Here is a 22,133-nt window from a genome sequence, read left to right as displayed (position 1 = left end):
GTTCGGAAACGCAGAAAATTCGACTGTTTTTTATGTAAAATGCATTCTTATTTCTCGACTGTTGGGTCTATGTGGTTCAAAGTGATAAGAAAGACGTGTGTTAAGCTGTCCCTGGCTATGATTTTAAGAAATTTAAGGTTAGTGTTATATAAAGTTATGTTTTGCAATTTCGTGAAAAGTTTCTCTAAAGTGATTTCGTGTTTCAAAAATATGATATAACCCCATGGGTCAAAGAAGTGTAGAATGTTGCTCATACTATCTTCGTAGTATATCCCATCCATTTGAATTGTATTAAACCCAAAATTTTTTGCTTTGCGGTCAAAACTTTAAAAATTGGTACATTAGAAGTGTAAAGTTCGGAATGGCCAAAAATTGGTCTGTTTTTTATGTAAAATGCCTTCTTATTTCTCGACTGTTGGGTCTAGGTGGTTCAAAGTGATAAGAAAGACGTGTGTCAAGCTGTCCTTGGCTATGATTTAAAGAAATTTAAGGTTAGTGTTTTATAAAACTAAGTTTCGCAAATTTGTCAAATGTTTCTCTAAAGTGGTTTCGTATTTCAAAACATATGATGTAACCCCATGGGTCACAGAAGTGTAGAATGTTGCTCATACTATCTTCGTAGTATCTCCTATCCATATGGATTGTAATAAACCCAAAATTTTTTGCTTTGCGGCCAAAACTTGAAAAATTGGGACATTAGAAGAGTAAAGTTCGGAAACGCCAAAAATTTGTCTGTTTTTTATGTAAAAAGCATTCTTATTTCTCGACTATTGCGTCTAGGTGGTTCATAGTGATAAGAAAATAGTGTGTCAGGCTAACGATGGACATGATGTAAAGAAATTTAAGATTAGTGCTATATAAAGTCAAATTTTGTAATTTCGTCAAATGTTTCTCTAAAGTTGTTTCGTATTTCAAAAATATGATGTAACCCCATGGGTCAAAGAGTTGTAAAATGTTGCGCATAATATTTTCGTAGTATCTAGTGTTCATGTGGATAGTATTCAACCAAAAATTTTTGCTGTGGGATCAATACTTGGAATATTGGTACATTAGAAAAGTAAAGATCGGAAACGCAAACAATTCGTCTGTTTTTTTTTATGTAAAATGCCTTCTTGTTTCTGAATTATTGGGTGTAGGTGGTCCAAAGTGCTAACAGAAACGACGTGCGTCAAGCTAACTGCGACGATGATGTAAAGAAATTTAAGTTTAGTGTTATATAAAGTCAAGTTTTGCAATTTCGTCAAATGTTTCTCTAAAGTCGTTTCGTATTTAAAAAATATGATGTGAACCTATGGGTCAAGGAGTTGTAGAATATTGTTCATACTATTTTCGTTGTATCTACTATTCATATCAACTGTATTAAACGAAAGTTTTTTTTGCTTTGGGGTCATTACTTGAAAAATTGGTACATTAGAAGTGTAATGTTCGGAAACGCAAAAAAAATCGTCTGTATTTTTTTATGTAAAATGCCTTCTTATTTCTCGACTATTGGGTCTAGATGCATCAAAGTGATAAGAAAAACTTCTCAGGCTAACTTTGGCTACGATGTAAACAAAATAAGGTTTAGTGCTATATAAAGTCTTATTTAAAAAACATGATGTGACCCTATTGGATAAGGAGTTGCTAATACTATTTTCGTAGTATCACCTATTCATGCGGATTGTATTAAATCAAAAAGTTTTGCTTTGGGGGGTCAATATTTGAAAAATTGGTACATTAGAAATGTTAAGTTCGGAAATTCAAAAAATTTGTCTGTTTTTTATGTAAAATGCCTTCTTATTTCTCGACTGTTGTGTCTAGGTGGTTCAAAGTGATAAGAGAGACTGTCAGGCTGGCTTTGGCTATTCTGTAAAGAAATTTAGGATTAGTCTGATATAAAATCCAGTTTCGCGATTTCGTCAAAGGTTTCTCAAAATTCATCTCTTATTTAAAAAATTCGATGTGACCCTATGGGTCAAGGAGTTCTAGAATATTGCTCAGACTATTTTCGTAGTATCCATTGTACTATTCATACCATTTGTATTAAACCAAAAGTTTTTTGCTTTGGGGTCAATACTTGAAAAATTGGTACATTAGAAAAGTAAAGAAAAAAAATCGTCTGTTTTTTATGTAAAATGCTTTCTTTTTTTCTCGACTTTTGGGTCTAGGTGGTTCAACGTGATAAGAGAAACGTGTGTCAGGCTAACTTTGTCTACGATGTAAAGAAATTTAAGGTTAGTCTTAGATAAAGTATAGTTTTAAGATTTCGTCAAATGTTTCTCTAAAGTCGTTTCGTATTTCAAAAATATGATGTAAACGCATGGGTCAAAGAGTTGTTGAACGTTGCTCATACTTTTTTCGTAGTATCTCCTATGCATTTCGATTGTATTATACCAAAAATTTAAAAATGGTACCTCCCAATGCCACAAAAACTGTTTTTTTCCCCGAAATATTCCTCGCTCAAAAAGGCTTTGTTTGTCAATGTGGGACTGGCCGAATCTTTTTTCACTGGCCAAATCTATTTTATTGGCAAAATCTTTTTTCACTCGTCGAATCTATTTTGTGAAATGGATGATGTACGTCCCAGTGCCACAAAAATTGATTTTTTCCGAAAAATCCCTCGCTCAAAAAAAGCTTTGTTTGTCAATGTGGGACGGTTGTAGATTCAATCCCTTTGATAAGTAATTAAGGGTGAAAAAATATCGTGAAATATTAGAAAAAACTTCTATGACGGCTTGTTGATGTACTGGTGTACATTCAATGAACCGGCTAGGAACTCTTTGATAAGAAATAATAAAGTAGTAATAAAGCTTTAATAATCACTTTTATGCTCAAAAACGCGCATTTAATTAGACCTAATTGCGGATTATATGCGAAATCGAGCTACCTTGCGTGCAAAAAATTGATACATAAAAGGAGCAGATGCGTGATACAAGCCGTGCGAAAAATAGGTTATAAAGTTTGTACTTGTATTTCGCGGCTAGCATTAGGACACTTTTGCGAACACGGGTTGCTAATTTCCCTACCATTTTTCCTGTTTCTGCATAAAAAACACTGTGGGGCCAAAACATTATAGATCCGTTTTGGTTTAATAGTTTTAATGTCATTCATTAACTGTTTTCATTTGAATTCATTTGACGTCATCAGTCGCATTCATTAGCAAAAGATTTCTGTTGAGTTTTCTGGTAACTTATTTTTCATCATAAATGGCATGTCATATATTTTTACTCAGTAAAGATGCAATCTCTGTTCAGTACCTGTTGATTTCTTAATCCACAATCAGCATTGCGAGGGAAAGCTATGCAACTTTTTTTTTAATCGAATTGGCTTCCTATCTTTTACGTCTATTTGACACGTCCATCTATGTTAAAAAAAAAAGTGATAATTTGGGTAATTTTTTTTGTTTCGTCGATTAATGAGTTTTACATCGTGCCAGTTCGAATAAACTTGGTAAATATAATTTCAAGAATCATGCATTTGTTAACTATCACTGTAGTAGTAGTTTTTTTTGCTAACAAGGTCACCAGCATTTTTTTTTGCAAATTTAGTCTATTTTTGTGCTTAATAGCTTGGTACGCGGGTTTTCTGGTATCGGCATCAGGACCGTTTTGCCTATTGAGAAACCAGTAGTTCAAAATTAATGATCAGTTGCAGAATTTCTGAATTACGACTACTAAATAATTACATGTTTTTCAGATCCGGGTATGCCCACATCAATTGGGGTGACGAATCGGTTACCAAACTCAGCAGAATTAATGTGGAACAACCCAGCTACTGGATCCGTCAGTGGGTTCTACTTTAATGACACAATGGGCAACTCAAACCTCAAAACACAAGTTTCAAATTTAACGTGAGTTGATCAAACCTAGTTCTGTGGTTCACATATAAAAAGACTAGTTGATCGATACCCCCCAGTAATAGAACAAATCATTTTGACGAAACTATACTTTCTTTCAACTACACGTCAATTGCATACACTTTTATTGTAAATTAATCCCTTTCACGGATAATGTAATCACAGTTATCCACTGCCCAAGAAGTTGATATAATTGTGAACAAGGCAACGCAAACTGTTTAACAGAACGAAAGCCTTGTTCGACAGATACGAAAACCCAGGTGTTGTAGGAACTTTTTAATTTGCCTCATTTTGCATTTTTGCATATGAAAAGAATTTGGCTGGACTTATGGAAAGAATTAACCTAGTCTTTAACTAGGGTCCTCGACCGTGTAATTTAATTCAATATTTACCCCCCCCCCCCCCCCCCCCCGGAATTAATAGGTCGCTTTTCATAAATTCCAGGTCTCGACTAGGGAACTCCGCATATGACCTGGAATTCTAATCTGTTCAATGAAATCAAATGTAGACAAAGTAGACAAATGAGCTGGACAAAATGAACCAAATTGACCGCACTTTGTAAGAAAAAAAGCATTTGCACAGTAGATCAAAAGTAGGTTTGTATTAATCAAAAACAAAAACAATAGAACCGGAACTGAACTCGTGGAAAATGCAATAAGTTGGGGGCACAAACGTAAGATATGGAAGACAAAATTACACAAATCTCAACGGATAAAAAACGAAACAAAACCATAAGCTGTTACTATTACCTTCTTTAGTTCTCAAAACTTCTCAAACGCTCTTTTTGACAATAATAACCGAGAAACTCCTGGGACCGTTTTAGATATAACAGCGATTTTTAATTACCACAGATATGCCTGTTCATTGCAAGAGAGCATTTATGTAAGTTTGAAATTTTAGAAATTGTTGTCTGGCATGATGAGATTTTAATAGTATTGAGGGAAACCTGATTTAAGTTCCCAATGAAGAAGACTAACTTCTAGATTTGCTCTGAAATGGCAGGACAAAGTGCGTAATCTGTGAAGGCAAAAAATTTGAATCTCAAATGGACAGGTCAAGCTACCACATCGATTTTGACGGCATCAATCTCAAAATGTCACAAATCTATGCCATCTTAGTGTTAAAATAAAAAATCTGCAAAAAGTTTGGCTCAAAACTTAGGAAATCAAATTCTGGATCTCACAAACCAACTAAAGACACCATTGATAATAGAAGAGTTAAAAACGTGGAAGTGAAAAAAGTGGAACAAGAATTACTGAATAATATTACTGAGTGAATCTTAGGAAATTAAGATACGTTCGACACATCGAACAAATGCACATCTGAGGGTAGCAAACAATTAGTGGATGCCATTGCAATTCAACTGGGAGCGCCATTAATTTCAATAAACAAAAATGACACCAAAACACTTGCAGTGTGCCATTCAAGAAAGGTAAAACCTACCGGTACAAAACACGCTATTTAATGACTAGAGATTATAAATCTATTTAAAGGGACTAAACACTTGAAGCACTACGTACTAGGCACAAAACTCAAAGGTGAGCGAGAACACAAGAAACCAAATAAGATAGCCAAAGCAACCGTCTGATTCTTACAAAAGCCAAGCCCAATAAGATCAAAATGTAAAGCAACCGTCTGATCAATTAGAAGTTTTTGTTTTTTTTTTGTTCAGCAGCTCATTTCTTATTGCATTCTTTTTTTCCCACTCATTCCACGACTATGGAAGCCACAAATAAAGACGACTGTTTTGATAAATAGACAGTTTTTAGTCACATTTGAGGTCCCAGACTGGACAACCATGGCATTTAGAAGTGCTTAGCAAAAAGAGACAGTAAAAGGCTTCCAATATGCTCACTCCAATTGTTTCGAATTGTAATTGATGCAAATGTTTTTTTGAAAACAAAATAAACTTCTGAATATTTTTTGAGAGTAGAAAATAGCTGACGAAATTTTATTTATCAGGAAAAATGGGACGTTTTGTTTTTGAGTAGTTTTTCTCCTCTAAGCAAATTTTCTTTATCCAGTTTTGCTCGGAATGCGGTAACATATGATGTTTTTAGAGCAAGGAAAGACGGAGAAAGTTATCCGAAAAATTTATCGGGTACTATTTTCCTTCTGATACTAAAAACTGATACTGCGAAAAAATACATCCCGAATTATGGTAAGAAAACATTACTGTAAAGCGAATACTAGTTCCCACAATCCAAAACATGTAGCACGCTCCTTGTAATAGTAGTATATATAAAAGTCCATGTTTACCGATAACCCTATATGATCTTGTATGAAATGTAATACCGACGAAAAATCGATTATCTGGATCTTGAATGATGTCATTTTTGTTCACGATTCTTGATAATGGTGACTGTGTATATTTATTGATATTAGTATATGATCTTGTATAATTTCTAGGAAAAATAAAACTGTGTAATCCGGGAACTCATCTCCTAAAAATATGTTGATTTTCTGTACGATTCTGGGTAAACGTGCCCGATCAATTATAGGTAAATATGGTAAACGTAAATGATCAAATTTGCCAAGAACAATCATATATGACTTTACATGTTTAATGGGAATTGTAAAATGGGATGTGTATTAAAATTAATGGGATTTGTTTAATGAATTCTCTGAGTTATAATGATAGGTGAACAGAGAACTAATCTCTTCAGATATTTTGATTTTTTTAGGATTCTTGGTGCATAGACACAGCCATAGTTGATGAGAAAAATCATATTACCTGTTTCATTTTAGATTTTACTGTTTATCGCTAACAATCTTTTATGAAAAACTACTTAAGAACAGCATGAATAAAAGGGAAACTTATGTCTTAAGTTTGTCGGATTCTTGGTACCATTCTATTCATATGTATATGGTCATATTTCAAATTGACATGAAAGTTCAAATAAGACGACGTATGCCTACCGATAATAATATTTGATCATGTATGCAAACTAGGAAAAAAAGATGCGTAAATTGGGTAATTATCTCCTGAAAGTATTGCTTTTTTGTTCGATTTAAAATTTCTTTTATGACGACAAAAATCATGTACAAAAGCGTATTGAGAATCGTATTTGTATCGTATGAAACCTTGGAAAGATAATGATGGGTAGACCAGAAACTGATCTTTTGAGAATGTTGGTTTTTTTCTTCACAATTCCTCGATGTCACATATGATAGGAAAAAATAATAATGACTATACTTTTATACTGAGAGCTGTATTTGATCTTGATCTGGAAAAATTAATAATGGACAAACCCGGAACTTATTTCTAAAGAGTGTTAATGTTGTATACGATTGTTGACAACACATACATGGTTGTATAAGTCACAAAAAATAAATATGACTGTATATAATCACTGAGAATCGTATAGGACTTTATATGAACTATAGGAAAGATAATGATAGGTAATGCGGGAACTCGTTTCCTAAAAGATTGTTGTTTTCTTAGTACGTTTCATGGTAAACGTAAATGGTCAAATATGATAAGAAGAAACATACCCGAAATTGTGTGTTTACTGAGAATCGTATATTATCTTGCGTGAACTATAGAGAAGAATGATGAGAAAATCGCAAAATTATTTCTCAAAAGCTGTTGGTTTTTGTAGGACTCTCAGTAAACCTGCACTGTCGTAATAATAAAACAATTCATATATGACTGTGTATATTTACTGATAATAGTATATGATCATGTATTTGTTCTGGAAAGGATAACGAAGTGTAATCCGGGAACTCATATTTTAAAAGATGTTGTTTTTTTGTACCATTCTATGTAATGGTGCCAAATCATTTATGATAAGAAAAATCATATCCTGTTCCTGCATTTACTAAGAATCGTTCATGATTTTGATTGAAATCTAGAGGACAATGATGAGTAAATTGAAGCTTATTATCTTGAAGATTGTTGATTTTTTTACGATGCTAAGTAAGTATGTTACTCGTATATGGCCATAGGAAACATCGTATATGACTTTGAATGTAAACTGAGAATCGTATATTATCTTATTTGAAAACTCGAGATAAAATTGATGGGTAAACAGGAACTAATATTTTAGGCTTTTTTGGTTTTTGTAGCACTCTCGGTAAAGAGACACAGCCATGATCGATGATAAAACTCATATATCATTGTTTGTGTTCCTTAAGTATCGTATATGGTCTTGTTTGAAAGCTTATAAAGATGAGGATGGGTACTAGGGAAAATTAACTACAAAAAATGTCGGTTCTTGTTACCATTCTTGGTAAACATACATATGTCAAAAATGACAGAAAAGTTCAGATATGACAATGTATGCCTATCGAGAATCGTTTATGATCATGCATGCAAATCATGAAAAATAATAAAGCTTAATTTGGGAATTTAGCTCTTAAAAATGTTGGTTTTTTGTTTGATTCACGGGTAACAAACTTTTATATATGATAACCAAAAATTAAGTTTAAAAGGTATGTTTATTGTGGAGTGATGTTGAATTTACTGGAGACCATATTACAAAAGATGATAAATCATATAACAAGATAATCCAGAAGGTTGCTTGACGAGCTTTTCAGCTCACAAGCAGACCACCCTGGCAAGGCTAAAAGGAAAGGAGAAACAGTTTGTAGGTGGACCAGTTGAAGATCAGGTCGTGTAAGTCTTTGTTGTCAAAGACATAGATTCGAAAGAAATTGGCAAAAAATATTTTGAAAGTACTATCATCCATAGCAGAAATTTTCTCGGGTATGAAGTGGTTCTCTGTCGAATAGTTATAAGCAAGAACTAGTCTTCTGGATAGTGAAAATTTCATTACTCTACAGTGTCACGGAACAGAAGGGAGAATGCTTCTAGTTTTACTCCGTAGATGTCTCAATATTTCTTTCAAATGATTTTTTGTAGTATTACCATATATTAGAAAACCATATTGTATGGCTGATTTTGGGTAGGAGTTGTAAATACACAAGAGTTGTTTCTTGAAAAAGAGATTGCAAGCTTTGCATATAATTCCACAGAATGTAGCAATTCTTGTGCATATTAGTTTTTTGTGCTCTGTGAAACTCAATTTACTATCAATTATGATGACCAAATACTTTCCGACTAATTTTTGCGAAGAACCACACAATGCGTTGTAGTTATCGATAAAATTTTCTCGAAAAATCATGGTATAACACTTGTTGTTGTTAACAGTTAATGCGTTTTCCGAAAACCACTCGTTTGCCCTTTCGATGTCATCTGAAAGTTGTTTCTGATTCGAGTTTTGCGGACCAGAGTTGTTTATAGTGGTGTCATCTGCGAATAGCACAATCTCACTATCACGTATAACTTCTGTTAAGTCATTTATATACAGAAGAAAAAGCAAAGGCCCTAAGACTGAGCCCTGTGGGACGCCACAAGTCAAGTTAAATTCTGACGTTCTGTTTTTACCATTTGTACTATTTGGATTCTGTTTGTCAAATAGTCTTTGAGTAGGTTGTGAAAAATGCCACGAAATCCCAATCTGTCAAATTTTATGAGCAATACCTCGTGATTCAGAGTATCAAAAGCTTATTTTCAAATCAACGAAACATGCTTGAGTCTTTTAATTTTTGTCACAATTATTTCTAAGGCGTTCCGTAAATTTGATGAGAGCGTGTATGCAGGAAATTTTGGGCTGAAATCCGAATTGACGATTCGATATAATTATGAACTTTTTTACAAAATGATTACATTCGGTTGAAGTGTAGTTTCTTGAATACTTTACTCATTGAACTCAACAGACTTATAGGTCGGTAGTTACTAGGATCTTCCCGACTGCCGTCTTTGTCAAAAGGTAAAACGCATGCTTTTTTGAAATTATCAGGAAAGATACCCTTGTTAAGGCAATTGCTGAAAATGTCAGTCAAAACCGGGGCAATGATTGTAATTGAAATGTTCAAAATTATGTTACTTATACCGTCATGGCCAACCGAGGAGGAGTTTTTCAAGTTTTCGATAGCGCTGACTACCTCATCAGAAGAGAATTCGGGAAAAAATATGGTGTGTTCTACAAGTTTTGTTTTACAAATGAAATTGTTAATATTGCAATTCTCGGCTAATTTTGATCCAATGGATGCGAAAAAATGCATTAAATTGCTCAACGTCTAACTCAATTTCATTTTTTTCATCTTTGCAGAAGTGATTATATGCCTCAAATACACTTTTTGCTTTACCTTTGAAGTTTCCATATTTATCACGGAAATCTCTTTTTGAGTTTCGAATAGACTTTGTAAGTCTATTCTTTGCTTTCCGAAGTTCATTCAGATTTTCAATAGAAGAAGATATCAGGTATCCTGATATTGCTTCATCTCTTAATCTTATGTTCTTCTTGACATCTCCGTTGACCCAGTTGTTTTCGAATTTTCCGATTCTTAGTAATCGGTGCAAAGCAATCAAGGGCTTCAAAAATTTCATTAGTAATGAAAACAACCTGGTCATTAGGATCTTGAAATGAAATTACTTTTTTTCAATTTTTGCTGGAGAACAAACAAATACTAGTAAATCGTTTCTGCTTTTTGCAGTGCAATCAAATTCCTGGTTAAAATTTCTGTATCACGATCTTTTTTGCGAAATGTCATTTTTGTGTCAATTAAAAGAGAGTAACGATCTGATATGTTGCTCTCCAATGTGTGAACATCCAAATCCATAGTTTTAAATATATGATCGATACATGAAGCAGAAGTTGCAGTTACACGTGTAGGAGCATTGTTCCTAATGTACAAGCCAAAAGATTTCATATACTCAAGGTGGGATGAGGAGGTTCTATTTTTTTTCTAAACATCAACGTTGAAATCGCCGCACACTATAGCACTCAATTTTGAGGAGACAAGGTTATCAATCACCAAGTCAAATTTCTCCTGGAAAACACTAAAGTTCATCGAGGGTGGTCGGTAAACAACTGAAAGTCTCTTAGCGCGTTGGCTGTGGATGTCAATGGTGGGTATTTCAAGTTCGGTTTCATAATTTACTATAATTTAATATCTTGTACTTCAGGCTGTCACGAACAAATATTGCGCAGCCTCCGCCGCGTTGGCTATTCCGTGTCCTCGAAATAATTGGCATATAGTTCGTAAGTTTAAATACAGATAGACAGTCAGTGTCTGAGAGCCACGTCTCACAGAGACATAGAGCAACAGTCTGGTTTTCAAAACTTTCCACAAAGGCCGCTAGTTGATCATGATGGCTTCTTATTGATTGGATATTCAAGAAAAGAACAAAAGCAGTCGTCAAATTGTCCACAAACCTTTCATTCGAAACTTGACCGAAATCAAAAGTACTCAGGAAAAGTAGTTGGATTAAAAAATTAGTTTGGGTTGTCAAGCAATGCTGCATGTCGTCTGAATCGCTTCCGTTAAGTTGTGGGGTAATTTTCTCTGCGGCAAATTACTCAAAAGCTGTTCTATGTAGTCCAGCATTTCTTCGTCGTCACCCATCATGCCTTTCAACTGGTCTAAAACAGAAACATCATGCACGGGACTCTCAGAAATCGCACGTTTAACTCCCTTTGGAGTTGCTTGTGGTGCCATAGAGTATTGCTGCCGAAGTCCAAATGGTGGTAGTTTGATATTAGTTATCACTTTTGTCTTAAAAGGGTTTTTGGATATCGTCTTGTTTCTCTCAATAATCATTCTTTTGGCAGTTAGTTCGTCAATATCTTTTTTACTCGCAATAGTATGAAGTTGGACGTTACTATCAAAATTGAGCAGAACTTGAGGCTTAGAATTATTGAACGTAACACTGAAACCTTGATCCTTCGCATACTCAAATAGTTCTTTATCTACTTTAGTTAACCGTTTGTCCGTAAAGACGGAATTTTGATTAAAGGGATTCAAAAAATTTCGCAGCAATTTTTTCCTTCCCCAAATTTTTGTTTTCAAATCAAAATTATTGAACTTAGCTGTAATGGGCGGTGGTCGAGAAGGGTTTTTGATCTGCGCCAGTTCGTGACATCCAACCAGACCCTTCCCTGCCTATTGATCCCCAACACTCGATTGACAAAGTAAATAACATCATCGGTAACTGTTTTGTTCGAAACAAGAGGTAAATTTCTGAATATGATACAATATTTCGATTGGTAACGTTCAATTTCGTTAGTTTCGTTTCAGGTACTGGATTTCGTTTTGTAAATCAATGATGTGATCATTTTTCTTCTCTAAATCTACGCAGATTTTGCGAAATAAGTCCTATACGGCAGGCGAAATACTGTCATCAAATGTGTTCAAAATAGTTTCGTAGTCCATGTTTAAACAAAACGTGATTTCGAATTCAGTTCAATGCAATAGCGCGCTGAGCAAGCGACCGTTTTCTAGCTAGACATTGCTTTCTGACGAATTGAGAAACGCGTATTGAGAATCGTATATGCCTCGTAAGAAATCTCGGAAAGATGCGTAAACCGGCAATTGATCCTTTAAGAGATGCTGTTTTTTTTACGATTCTTCGATAACGTACATGGTCACAAAGGATAGGAAAAAAATTAATGACTGTGTATTTTTTTTTACTGAGAGTCATATGTGATCTTGTAACCCCTCTGCAACCTTTTTGCAAATATCTTCAATTAACTATAGTTTTCTTGAACTTTTTTCAATTTACTAAATTTTTCTGGAACAATTTACTTTTTTTTCTTTTACTATTATCCTAAGAGCAATCTGCATATGCAAGTAAAAACAGATTGAGATAACACAAAGCCATGAAATTCCAGACTTTACTGACTTCTGATTTTTAAAAAAGATGACCAACCAACGTCACTTAGAAGCACTTTGCCAGTCTTCTTACACACATGAAACTAAAATGCAAATTGTCTGATGCAGAATTGTCTATGTACAGCGTGTTATTAAGAATTTAATTCAGGTACTTTCAGAAACTTCTTGTATATCAATCTCTTTAGGATACCCCAAAAATTTCTTCCGAAAAAGTTCCTTAAACTTTTTTTAAGGAAACTTTTGATGTTGCTTCAGAAAGCAGACTATTATAATTTGGAATTGCTTGGGTCGAAAAATCAAGTAAAACCTTTTGTTCATTTTAGTAAAAAACGTAAATTGTTTCTACTTATGATGCTCTTTTATATGCCACAGTAGAGAGAAATCCACTTTTATATAGTGGAAGCTCGTTCATGAGTAAAAGAAAAAAAATCATTTGCACAACTATACGGGAAGAAAAGATGGATGACAAACTTTTGTTCCGAAATTTAAGATTTGTGCCAATTTTGTTTCTTCTACTAAAAAGGGCTTTAGTTTTCTGATATAAAAATTGTTTCAAGATGTGATAAACGTTAATTGAACTCTTACCAATTATAAAGCTGTACAGTGCGCGTGACTTATTACAATTGAGTTGAGTACTATGAATTTTGTCTTATCCGGTTACCATATACCTAGCGTACTCGTAACTTGTATTCCACAGGCCTTTTTCTCAAAATCTTTTTTCACTTTTTCATCAAGTTTAGGTTGGCTGTCATAAACTACGCCACGATAATTCACAATGGTTGATTCTGCTTTTTTGTCACCGATTTTACCTGTCACCATCTTCTTACTGCTGAATACTAAAAATGTATTTTTAGGAGCTTTATAAGGTCCAGAGAGTTACCTGTGATAAATGAAGGTTAATAATAATCTATAAGAGCATTGTTTATCGGTTTGTACCAAATAATAAAAAAAATTCGGAGCAATTTTGGCAAAAAGGATAACTGATGTTTGCAAACCACTGAATTCTCCAGAAATTTAAAATATGTAAATCTGCAATCTGCATAGGTTTTTTTAAAATCTTGCCATCAAATTTGTTAAACAGTTTAACAAAGCTTGCTATCTTGCTTGAGTCTTTCTTTTGTTTCGGAGATCTTTCAAAAACTTTCTCGTCAATTTTTTTTTCGATATTCCATTCAATTATGCGTTTAAGTACAATCAAATTGTTTAATGAAGGTCAAATAAGCGTTTCATCTGCGTATTGAACAGTTTCACACTATCTTCAATATTTTGGCTCGTAAATTTCACATAAACAACAAAAAGATGGGCCTTATAACGTTTTCTTAATCGCCAATCGCGCTCACGTACAAACAGTCTAGGATAAATGTTCTCTTTGTTTTGAGCCTTAAATCCTCTAGTTCTAGCATGAAAGTTCAACAACATTTCCAAAAACAAGTTTGTGGGAAATACAAAAGTTTGTGGGAAAACAAAAATTTACGGGAAATACAAAATTTTGTGGGAAATACAAAAATGTTGTTAATATCATTTTTTTTCAACTTATTCTTTCGTATAGCTTTGACCAGACTTTTCAGACCGAGGTGGCTTCGGATCAGACCGAACCCAACCCATGGTTCAGACTATAAAGTCTGTGATCAGACCTTTCAGACAGAATTGACCTCTGAATGACCTCTTTTGCCCGAATGTTGTTGAGCGTACTCCCGGACTGAACTGCAAGTCAAGATCAGTACTGGGCACGTCAAATTGCAAGTCTACAAGCATATATCAGTCTGTGCACGTCTAAAAACAAGTCTGCAAGTCTTACAAGTCTTTACCAAGACTTGGATTACACTTGCAAGTTCATTCCCAAGTCAAAACCAATTTTTCAAAAAAATTCGAGAGAAATTTTCGAATTCAAAAAAATTTCGCAACGTGCCACGATTTTGGCATTACTTTTTGGCCACTTTCCCGGGGTGCTAGAAAATGATGCCGGGGGCATACCAAATTGATTATTGGGTGATTATTAGCACCCCGGGAGGGTCTATTGAGGGTATTTCAGGTGTTTTGGGCCGTTTTCAGCCATTTTTCAGACGTTTTTAGACCTATTTTGGACGTTTTTTGGCCATTTCTGACGTTTTTTTCGGCTATTTTTGACGTTTTTTAGACCTATTTTGGACGTTTTTTCGGCCATTTCTGACGTTTTTTTCGGCTTTTTTGACGTTTTTTAGACCTATTTTGGACTTTTTTTAGACGTGCCAAGTCTTGGCCAAGACTTGCATTTGGACGTGCACGTCTTGGCCAAGACTTTTATTTAGACTTGCACGTCTAGGCCAAGACTTGCATTTAGACTTGCACGTCTAGGCCAAGACTTGCATTTAGACTTGCACGTCTAGGCCAAGACTTGCATTTAGACTTGCACGTCTAGGCCAAGACTTGCATTTATACTGACAAGTGTAAAAAGTGACATGATCATAGCTCTGAATCAGTACTGATATAAGACTTGCAATTTGACGTGCCCAGTACTGATGTTGACTTGCCGTTCAGTCCGGGCTTGTTTAAAACAGAAGCAAAAATATTAGCGTTCTAGTGAAGGTGTGACAAGTTTAAATGTTAATTACTCCCCGCGAGATTCGAAAAACAAAAATATGTTTCAGTTGACCCAGTTTTGAAAGAGTTTTCAATTGATATCTTTTTTTATCTCTACGCACAAGATATTGATGGATCAAAATTGTCTAAGCAAAAAGGGCTGAATGTTCCTAACCCTCAAATAAATAACCTACTTAACTAACCAAAATATAAGTTCTTTCAATTTAACCGGACATGTTGTGAGTTCTCACGAGGTACATATTTCACTTACGAGTTCTTACAATTTGGTTCCTCAACCATTTGGTCCCCATTCGGGAAGCGCTTTTAATTTGATTTTTTTTTCAAATATACAATTCACATGCAGCAGATAGAACTCAGTAATCTAAGTACTCAATTTTCTATAATAAGGCGTTCAATGTTGATTATCGGACAAAAATTAGATCAGACATCATAAATATTTTTCGTTAACTTTTTATTAATTTCATTAAAACCCTTTTAGACAAGTAGTTGTCGATGCACATCCAAAATCATCAAACAGAATTTTCAGCACGTGCATCTAGTTATTTGGTTTTTGTCCGATGTGATAATCAGAATAAAAGACGCAATGGTGTACGAGTGACTTCATTCAGAGCAGCTACGTATTTCAGGCAGCATAGTGTGTTCTAATAGGTCTAAGTGACAACAGATGTTCACTATCTGGGCTTTCATATGGTAACTTGAAGAAGGTGTGAGCCAATAATTTTCTCTTTGAGTGGACATCTGTCTTCATTTCAAAAATAACTGAACAATTATTAAAGCGTCTTCTGCTTGTTGAAAACTCTAAAGATTTCAACAAGCAGAAGACGCTTTAATAATTGTTCAGTTATTTTTGAAAGGAAGACAGATGTCCACTCAAAGAGAAAATTATTCTATATCAAGCGAGCTTGTAATCGAGTTTCAAAACTGACAGAAGCTTAGCGTCTCATAGTTTACTTTCAAATCCGATTGGTTTGCAATTCTATCCATTTTTACTTGCGCTGGAAAGTTTTTGGCCTAAATTTTTTTTCACCTAACTGCTATTTAACGTGGGTTACTAAAACACCTGTGAAAAGCTATTTGAAACTTTTTTGTTTTTGCCAAAAAGAGTTTTTTAGAAGGACAGTACTGAAAACTATCATGACTGAGTTCCCAAGTTTTGGATATCCTAACTCATAAAATCTCGCGCAATATAACAGTTCACGCAACATAAAATTAACCAAATTCGCCTGAATGTCCTGCGAGTAAATTATTTTCGCTTTTAATTGGATCCAAACTTTCTTTTCAAAATTATTATTAAGAGTTGCTGGCTATTGCTCGTTCGGCGATCCCTCTCGTCCGCAGCACTTAGCTTTAATTTGCAAAACAACAGCAATTTAAGTAGATAATAAGAATAAATCTCAGAAACAAAGCAAACTTTTGTGCAAAAGACTGGGAATCACTGATATATGCAATCGTTTCTGATCTGACAGGACAAAAATTAATTTCATTTTGAGCACTGGATACCCAGACCAACGTCCCATAGTAAAGCAGTACTGAATCATACTATTTCAATTCCGTAATTTTCCTCTGATTAGTACTATGTTCACGTCACTTTTTTAGACTTTTCATGGTAAAATCAGAACAAAAATTGAGGTTTCGCTGGATTTAATCTGGGGCATACTGGATCAACAGTCTGAGAATGAGCTGCAAATACACTTAGGCAGACTAAAACATAAAACAAACAGGAAGAAGTATATTAAAAACGTTTAAAATACCTGCATTTAGTTTGTAAATAAGAGTGAGTATATATTGTTAGTTCTGGTTATTGATCTGCATTGATCCGTCTTGATCCATAAACATCGTGATTCATCCAGGACTGACCGAGTAGTTACCATCATAAACAGATCCATGGTCGTTGAAAGTTGTATTCAGTGTTTATTTTTACATTTTATTATGAGTTGAATCCAGTGATTTCTATTATAGCTGCAAATAAACTAGAAAAATAGAAAAAACCAAAAAATCCGGAAAAACATTAGAAAACATTAGAAACAAATACAAACTTCCCATTCCACTTTAAAGGTACTTGGGAAAAATCAATCTGCTCGTTGTTTTGCTCCCTTTACAATTCCAATGTGATCAAAATCACCACTCTACTTTGACATCTCGCTGACGTGAAAAAGCCGAAAAAAGAGTGACTGAGCATATGTCACTTTTCGTTAGTGATTGGCTCTGATAGCCTTTTTCTGAAGCTCTGATTGGCCAATTCAAATCAGTATTTCGTAAGGGGAGGAGGGCAAATAGACAGCTTTAATCAACTAACGTAACGACGGTCTATCCACGGTGGCACACCCACCCATTCCCATCCCCAATCTTTCGCGCGGGGGATAGGGGGAGGGGGAGTTTCCCACAGACACAATGTGCGGCTGTGATAAGAAACCGAGGTCTGATTATTATTTCCACACAGAACACATCCGCAAAACTAATCTTGGCAAGCGAGAGTGGCGGTGGGCTATTCACGTCATTTATCGTAAACTGGGTGCTTGTTTTAAATAATTTGCACGTTTTGGTATTCAATTCGTGGTTATTTAAATGTTGTCGGGCTACCCGGACCCATTGTATATCAGTGCTGATACGTTGCATTCAAATTGTATAGCGTCGGTTCAGAACTGTATGTTTTTGTCGAAGCTAAAATTAAGACATTCATACAAAATTCCATTACAATCTGAAATAAAAATCATAAAAGTCTGCAATTTTGGCCCATATTTGTCATGTTCCAGGCACTCGGCGTGTATATTTAGTGGTTTCGGCGAGTACTTACTGGTTTTGGCTATTTTTTTTCTGAAATTTTCACAATTTGTCATGATTTTCCTATGAACATAATGGGAATCAATCCCAAGGACACTCAGTCTATTTTCAAAAAAAAACCGTCATTGGGACTTATACTGCACATCATGAATTGAAAGCCACACTTAGGATACACTGATACAGTACGGGGCCGACAATATACAATTGGAATCCAAAGTTTCAGCTTTGATATATATGGGACGAGGGTCCGGGTAGTGAAACTGGTAAAATTGCAAGACCAGTGTCAAAAATTCTGTCCCAAACAATACGAAATGGTAAATTCCTAAGAAATATACTAATAAGGCGCATGTACTCAATTTATGCTTCTGTTTTTTTTGCAAAGTATTAAATTTACCATTTCGGAGCAATTATTAAATTGAAATTCCTCTTGTCGCATTATAAAAGCAGAACAGCCCAAGTTTTTTCCATTTTTCATTCCATCAAATGGGATCCTGCGGGAAATCAATGCAGTCATTTTTCTTTAAAGATTTGTTTAAATAAATTAATTTCACGCATACAAAAGCACACACGAATTATATATGGCTGTAGTAAATTGCCACAAGAGTTGGTTGAATGGAGCTAGGTGGTTTAGTTGTAGTGGTATTCTTCCCATTAGCCATGATGAAAATGTGGTGTTTTTCAATTTTTTCCCTTCCAAATTTAAAAATATCATTAAAAAAAAACGATGCACATTTTGGATAGATTGTTGGTTCTTCTAAATTGCAAAAGATGAAAGAGCATGCATGCTATGTTATAAACAATAGTTGGGAATAAAACTGCGCGTAAAATATTTTTGGTTCCAGGATATCTTTTTTTGTTCAGCCAAATAATGGACGTTTTATTGTCTAGCCAAAATCGAGACGGTTGTTTTCGTTCAAATCAAAATTGAGGAATTAACGCTAAGGCATCACGCAGACAATTTTTTTCATGTTAAAAGTCTACCGAAGACAGTCTTTTCATGCCTTAAAACGGTCAACGACGGTATTTGAATATTTCTAGGGATAAACTATGGGTGTATGTGTGTGAAAGACAGAACCACTTGTGTTAGAAGACGAGGAGAAATTTTAGGCTACTATATGGCGATCACCTTCCCTGCAATGAAAAATAAAGTTATAATTTCCCGTTTTTAAAATTTTAATTTCCAAAGACCCAAGAATTTTTTTTAATTCAGAGCATCTCAGCTCTGCGTTGTTATGAATTGTTCTGAATATAAATAAAAAAAGACTCAATTGTTTGCAAAAACAGCAAAACTAGAAAGCTCCACTAAAATTTTTTGCGTTGGAAGTTAAGAAATATATTTTAGATAAAAAGGAAGAGAAAATCAGCAGCAAAATAACCCATCAAAATGCTTATAGTTTGGTTTTTCTATATATCAGGAAATTTATGTTGCAGGCGTACCAAAATTCTGTTGCTCAAAACAAAGGCATTCTAAAAATGGTCGGTCAATTTGATGCTAGGTTTAGTTTTGACTTTTTCAACTGAGCTGGGAAACCGCTCGAAGTGTAATTGCTGCATCAGTTTTCAACGAAATTTTGCTCTATTAGTTTTCGACGTAATTTTGCTCTCTAGAAGCATTCGGCAGTTAGTTGTAAAAGTTTTGACCAATAATACACAAAAATAACTTGATCATTAAACAAAATCTGATTGGAATGATCCTTATTAACCTTACATAACATTTTTGGGACATTTTCTAAATTTTTAATGTTTCTCTGACGTTCAAAAAACTTGTAACCAATAAGTGTTGGCTCATAATGCTCAGGAATGCTCAATTCAGGCAAAAATGCGTTTAATGCAACGTCAAAGCTCATCTCGATAAACTATGAAACATTATTCGACTCCCAATACTAAACAATCAATTTTTGTTAAAAGTGAAGTTACGTCCCACAATTTCGGGGACTGTTACTTCTTTTTTAATGGCAATTAAAGTACTTGGATATTATTTCAGACGAAAACCTTAATCACTCTTTAGTAATAAAACCTGGAATGATGTTTTTTAAATGTAGATAATTATGTTGACAATTACTTCTGCTGTCAAGTTTACTCTTATTTTCTATTTATCTCAACATCTACAAAGGAATGAAATAGCCGTTTACTGTCAGTTGCAGATGAGATCTACCATTTTTAATGATGTGAGAAGTAGAACAGAACTGAAAGACTACAGCATTTCCTCTCAATTAGCCAGAGACTCAAAGCAGTGTGCAAATTTTTGTCACGGGACGTACAAATGCCAGTCTTTCAATTTTTGCGGAGGAAATGTTTGCCAGCTGAACTACGCGGCAGCTGGAGATGTTGACGGGAGTTCATGGGAACTTAACGAGTGGTGCGAGTATTCTGGAACACCCGATGACTGCGTTGAGTTAGATGCAGGAAATGAAACCTGTTCACGAGATGGGTGCTTAGTGGCATCTCACGAGTTCCACTGGGGGCATTGGTACCCTGCTTACGAAGTTAGCGATAAAAACAACTTATTGTGGAACAAGATTATGGTTCGAGATTGTCTAGACGGAAACAATAATGAGGTTATGAGGTCAAACTGCAAAGGATGTTACAAAAAAGCGACGAATGTCCAAGTTCTCTGGGTATTCACACGACGAAGCTGGCACGATGCAAACACCCACTGTCAACAACAAGGTGGAATTCTTCTTGGAGAATTTGGCGAAAATGTTAAAGCTCTAATGCGAAAGCACGTTGCGATAACGGAACATCCGTTTGTCGGTAACACGTACTATTTCACTGGTGTGTACCAAAATGGAAATAAATGGACGTGGATATCGGTAGAAACTGGTAACTCAGTTCCATTCAGCGACATATTCTGGTTTCCCAACCAACCAAGCAATGGAAATGGGGCGCATTTTATTGTGATGAACGCAGAACAATTTGCAGTTAATTCTCAGCAATTTATGCACGATTCGCGAACCGATGAGAGCCGACAATCAGTATGTACAATTAAAACATAATTGAAAACAAGCAGGGTCAGTAATGTGCGTTCGCACATGATGTTCCGATCCCTCTCATCCACATGATCGGCTTAATTGTCTACCGAATGAGGAAGGGATAGACAACTTCCAAAAATTCAAGTATTTTCTCGAAAATGACTGGTGTATGAAAAAAATTGTGTCCAACTCAAATCACTATGTGGATATCTCGCTTTAGAGGGCAGTGGAGATTTGCCGTTATTCAGAATAACAACGACAAAATTTAATAACATCCAAAACTCGATTTCTATTTGTGGAAAAACTTAATAACACAGAATAAATATAGTTCAGATAAAACCTAAACTAAAAAATAACTACTTCTTTGTTCATCACTAGAAGAAATATTGAATTAGTCATGGCTGAGACTCGGTAAGAAAAAGACAAAAAGACAACAAAAGCGCTAATTTGAAAGTTACGTTCATAATTTTTGAAAACAATTAGTTCCCATGTAAAGAAAACCATTAGTTATGAACTAAAATCAATAAAGACGTTTGTAATAAGACCATTTATAACTCCATTAGATAAAACATTGGGACTTGTCAATAATAAGATTTTTTCATACGACTACACAAAAAAACAAAAGAAAAACAGAAAAAAGAGAAATTCAAAAAATTTTGCAAGAAAACTTTGTCGAAGACTTTATGACCATAATCTTTGACCTAAAAATAAAAAACATTTTGTGCATTGTCTGAAGGCCAGAAAATGGATATATGATCACTCATTAAGCAGACTAAGAAGCAGACAATAAAATAGAAAATATTTGTATATACATTTGAAAATATATACATTGTTTGTATTTTTACGATAACAATTAACTTAAAGGTCATGAAAATCATTAGCTATAAATTTAAACCAAAAATTAGTTTTATTCATTCCTCTAAATAAGGCCCTTGAGAATTATTAATCAGAATAAGTCCTACAATTGAACAGAGAACGTCAATTAAAGACAAAAGAAACAAAATGGTTTTTTTCCGCGAAACCAGTGCCGAAGCCAATCAAACTATAATGAATTCACCTAAAAGATTAGATATGTTAAAATCCGCCTGAATTCTGTAAAAGTTACGTGATTTATGAACTTTTATTAATGGGATTAGGTGACAAAAACACAAGAAGGTGAAAATGCTTACTTAGAACTAAGAATTTTTTCCTTTTTGTGTATTTGTCACCTATTCTCATTAATTACAGGTCATTTATCACGTTACTTTAACAGAAAACAGGCGGATTGTAATCAATCAATTTAAAAA

General features: G+C 34.5%; 1 protein-coding gene across 1 annotated transcript in view; it reads left to right on the top strand.

Moving 5' to 3' along the window:
• LOC142344851 (fibronectin-like) overlaps nucleotides 1–22,133 on the top strand; it is a 110,886-nt gene that overhangs the window by 27,292 nt on the left and 61,461 nt on the right. Inside the window, exon 7 of the mRNA XM_075396873.1 lies at nucleotides 3,676–3,829. Within this exon, the coding sequence (XP_075252988.1) occupies nucleotides 3,676–3,829 (154 nt within the window). The remainder of the gene's footprint in view (nucleotides 1–3,675; nucleotides 3,830–22,133) is intronic.

Source organism: Convolutriloba macropyga, chromosome 8 (assembly GCF_964194025.1).
Source record: "Convolutriloba macropyga chromosome 8, txConMacr16.3, whole genome shotgun sequence".
Taxonomy (NCBI): Eukaryota; Metazoa; Xenacoelomorpha; order Acoela; family Convolutidae; genus Convolutriloba; species Convolutriloba macropyga.
The sequence above is the reverse complement of the archived record's forward strand: the minus strand, read 5'-3'. Positions and strand labels throughout refer to the sequence as shown.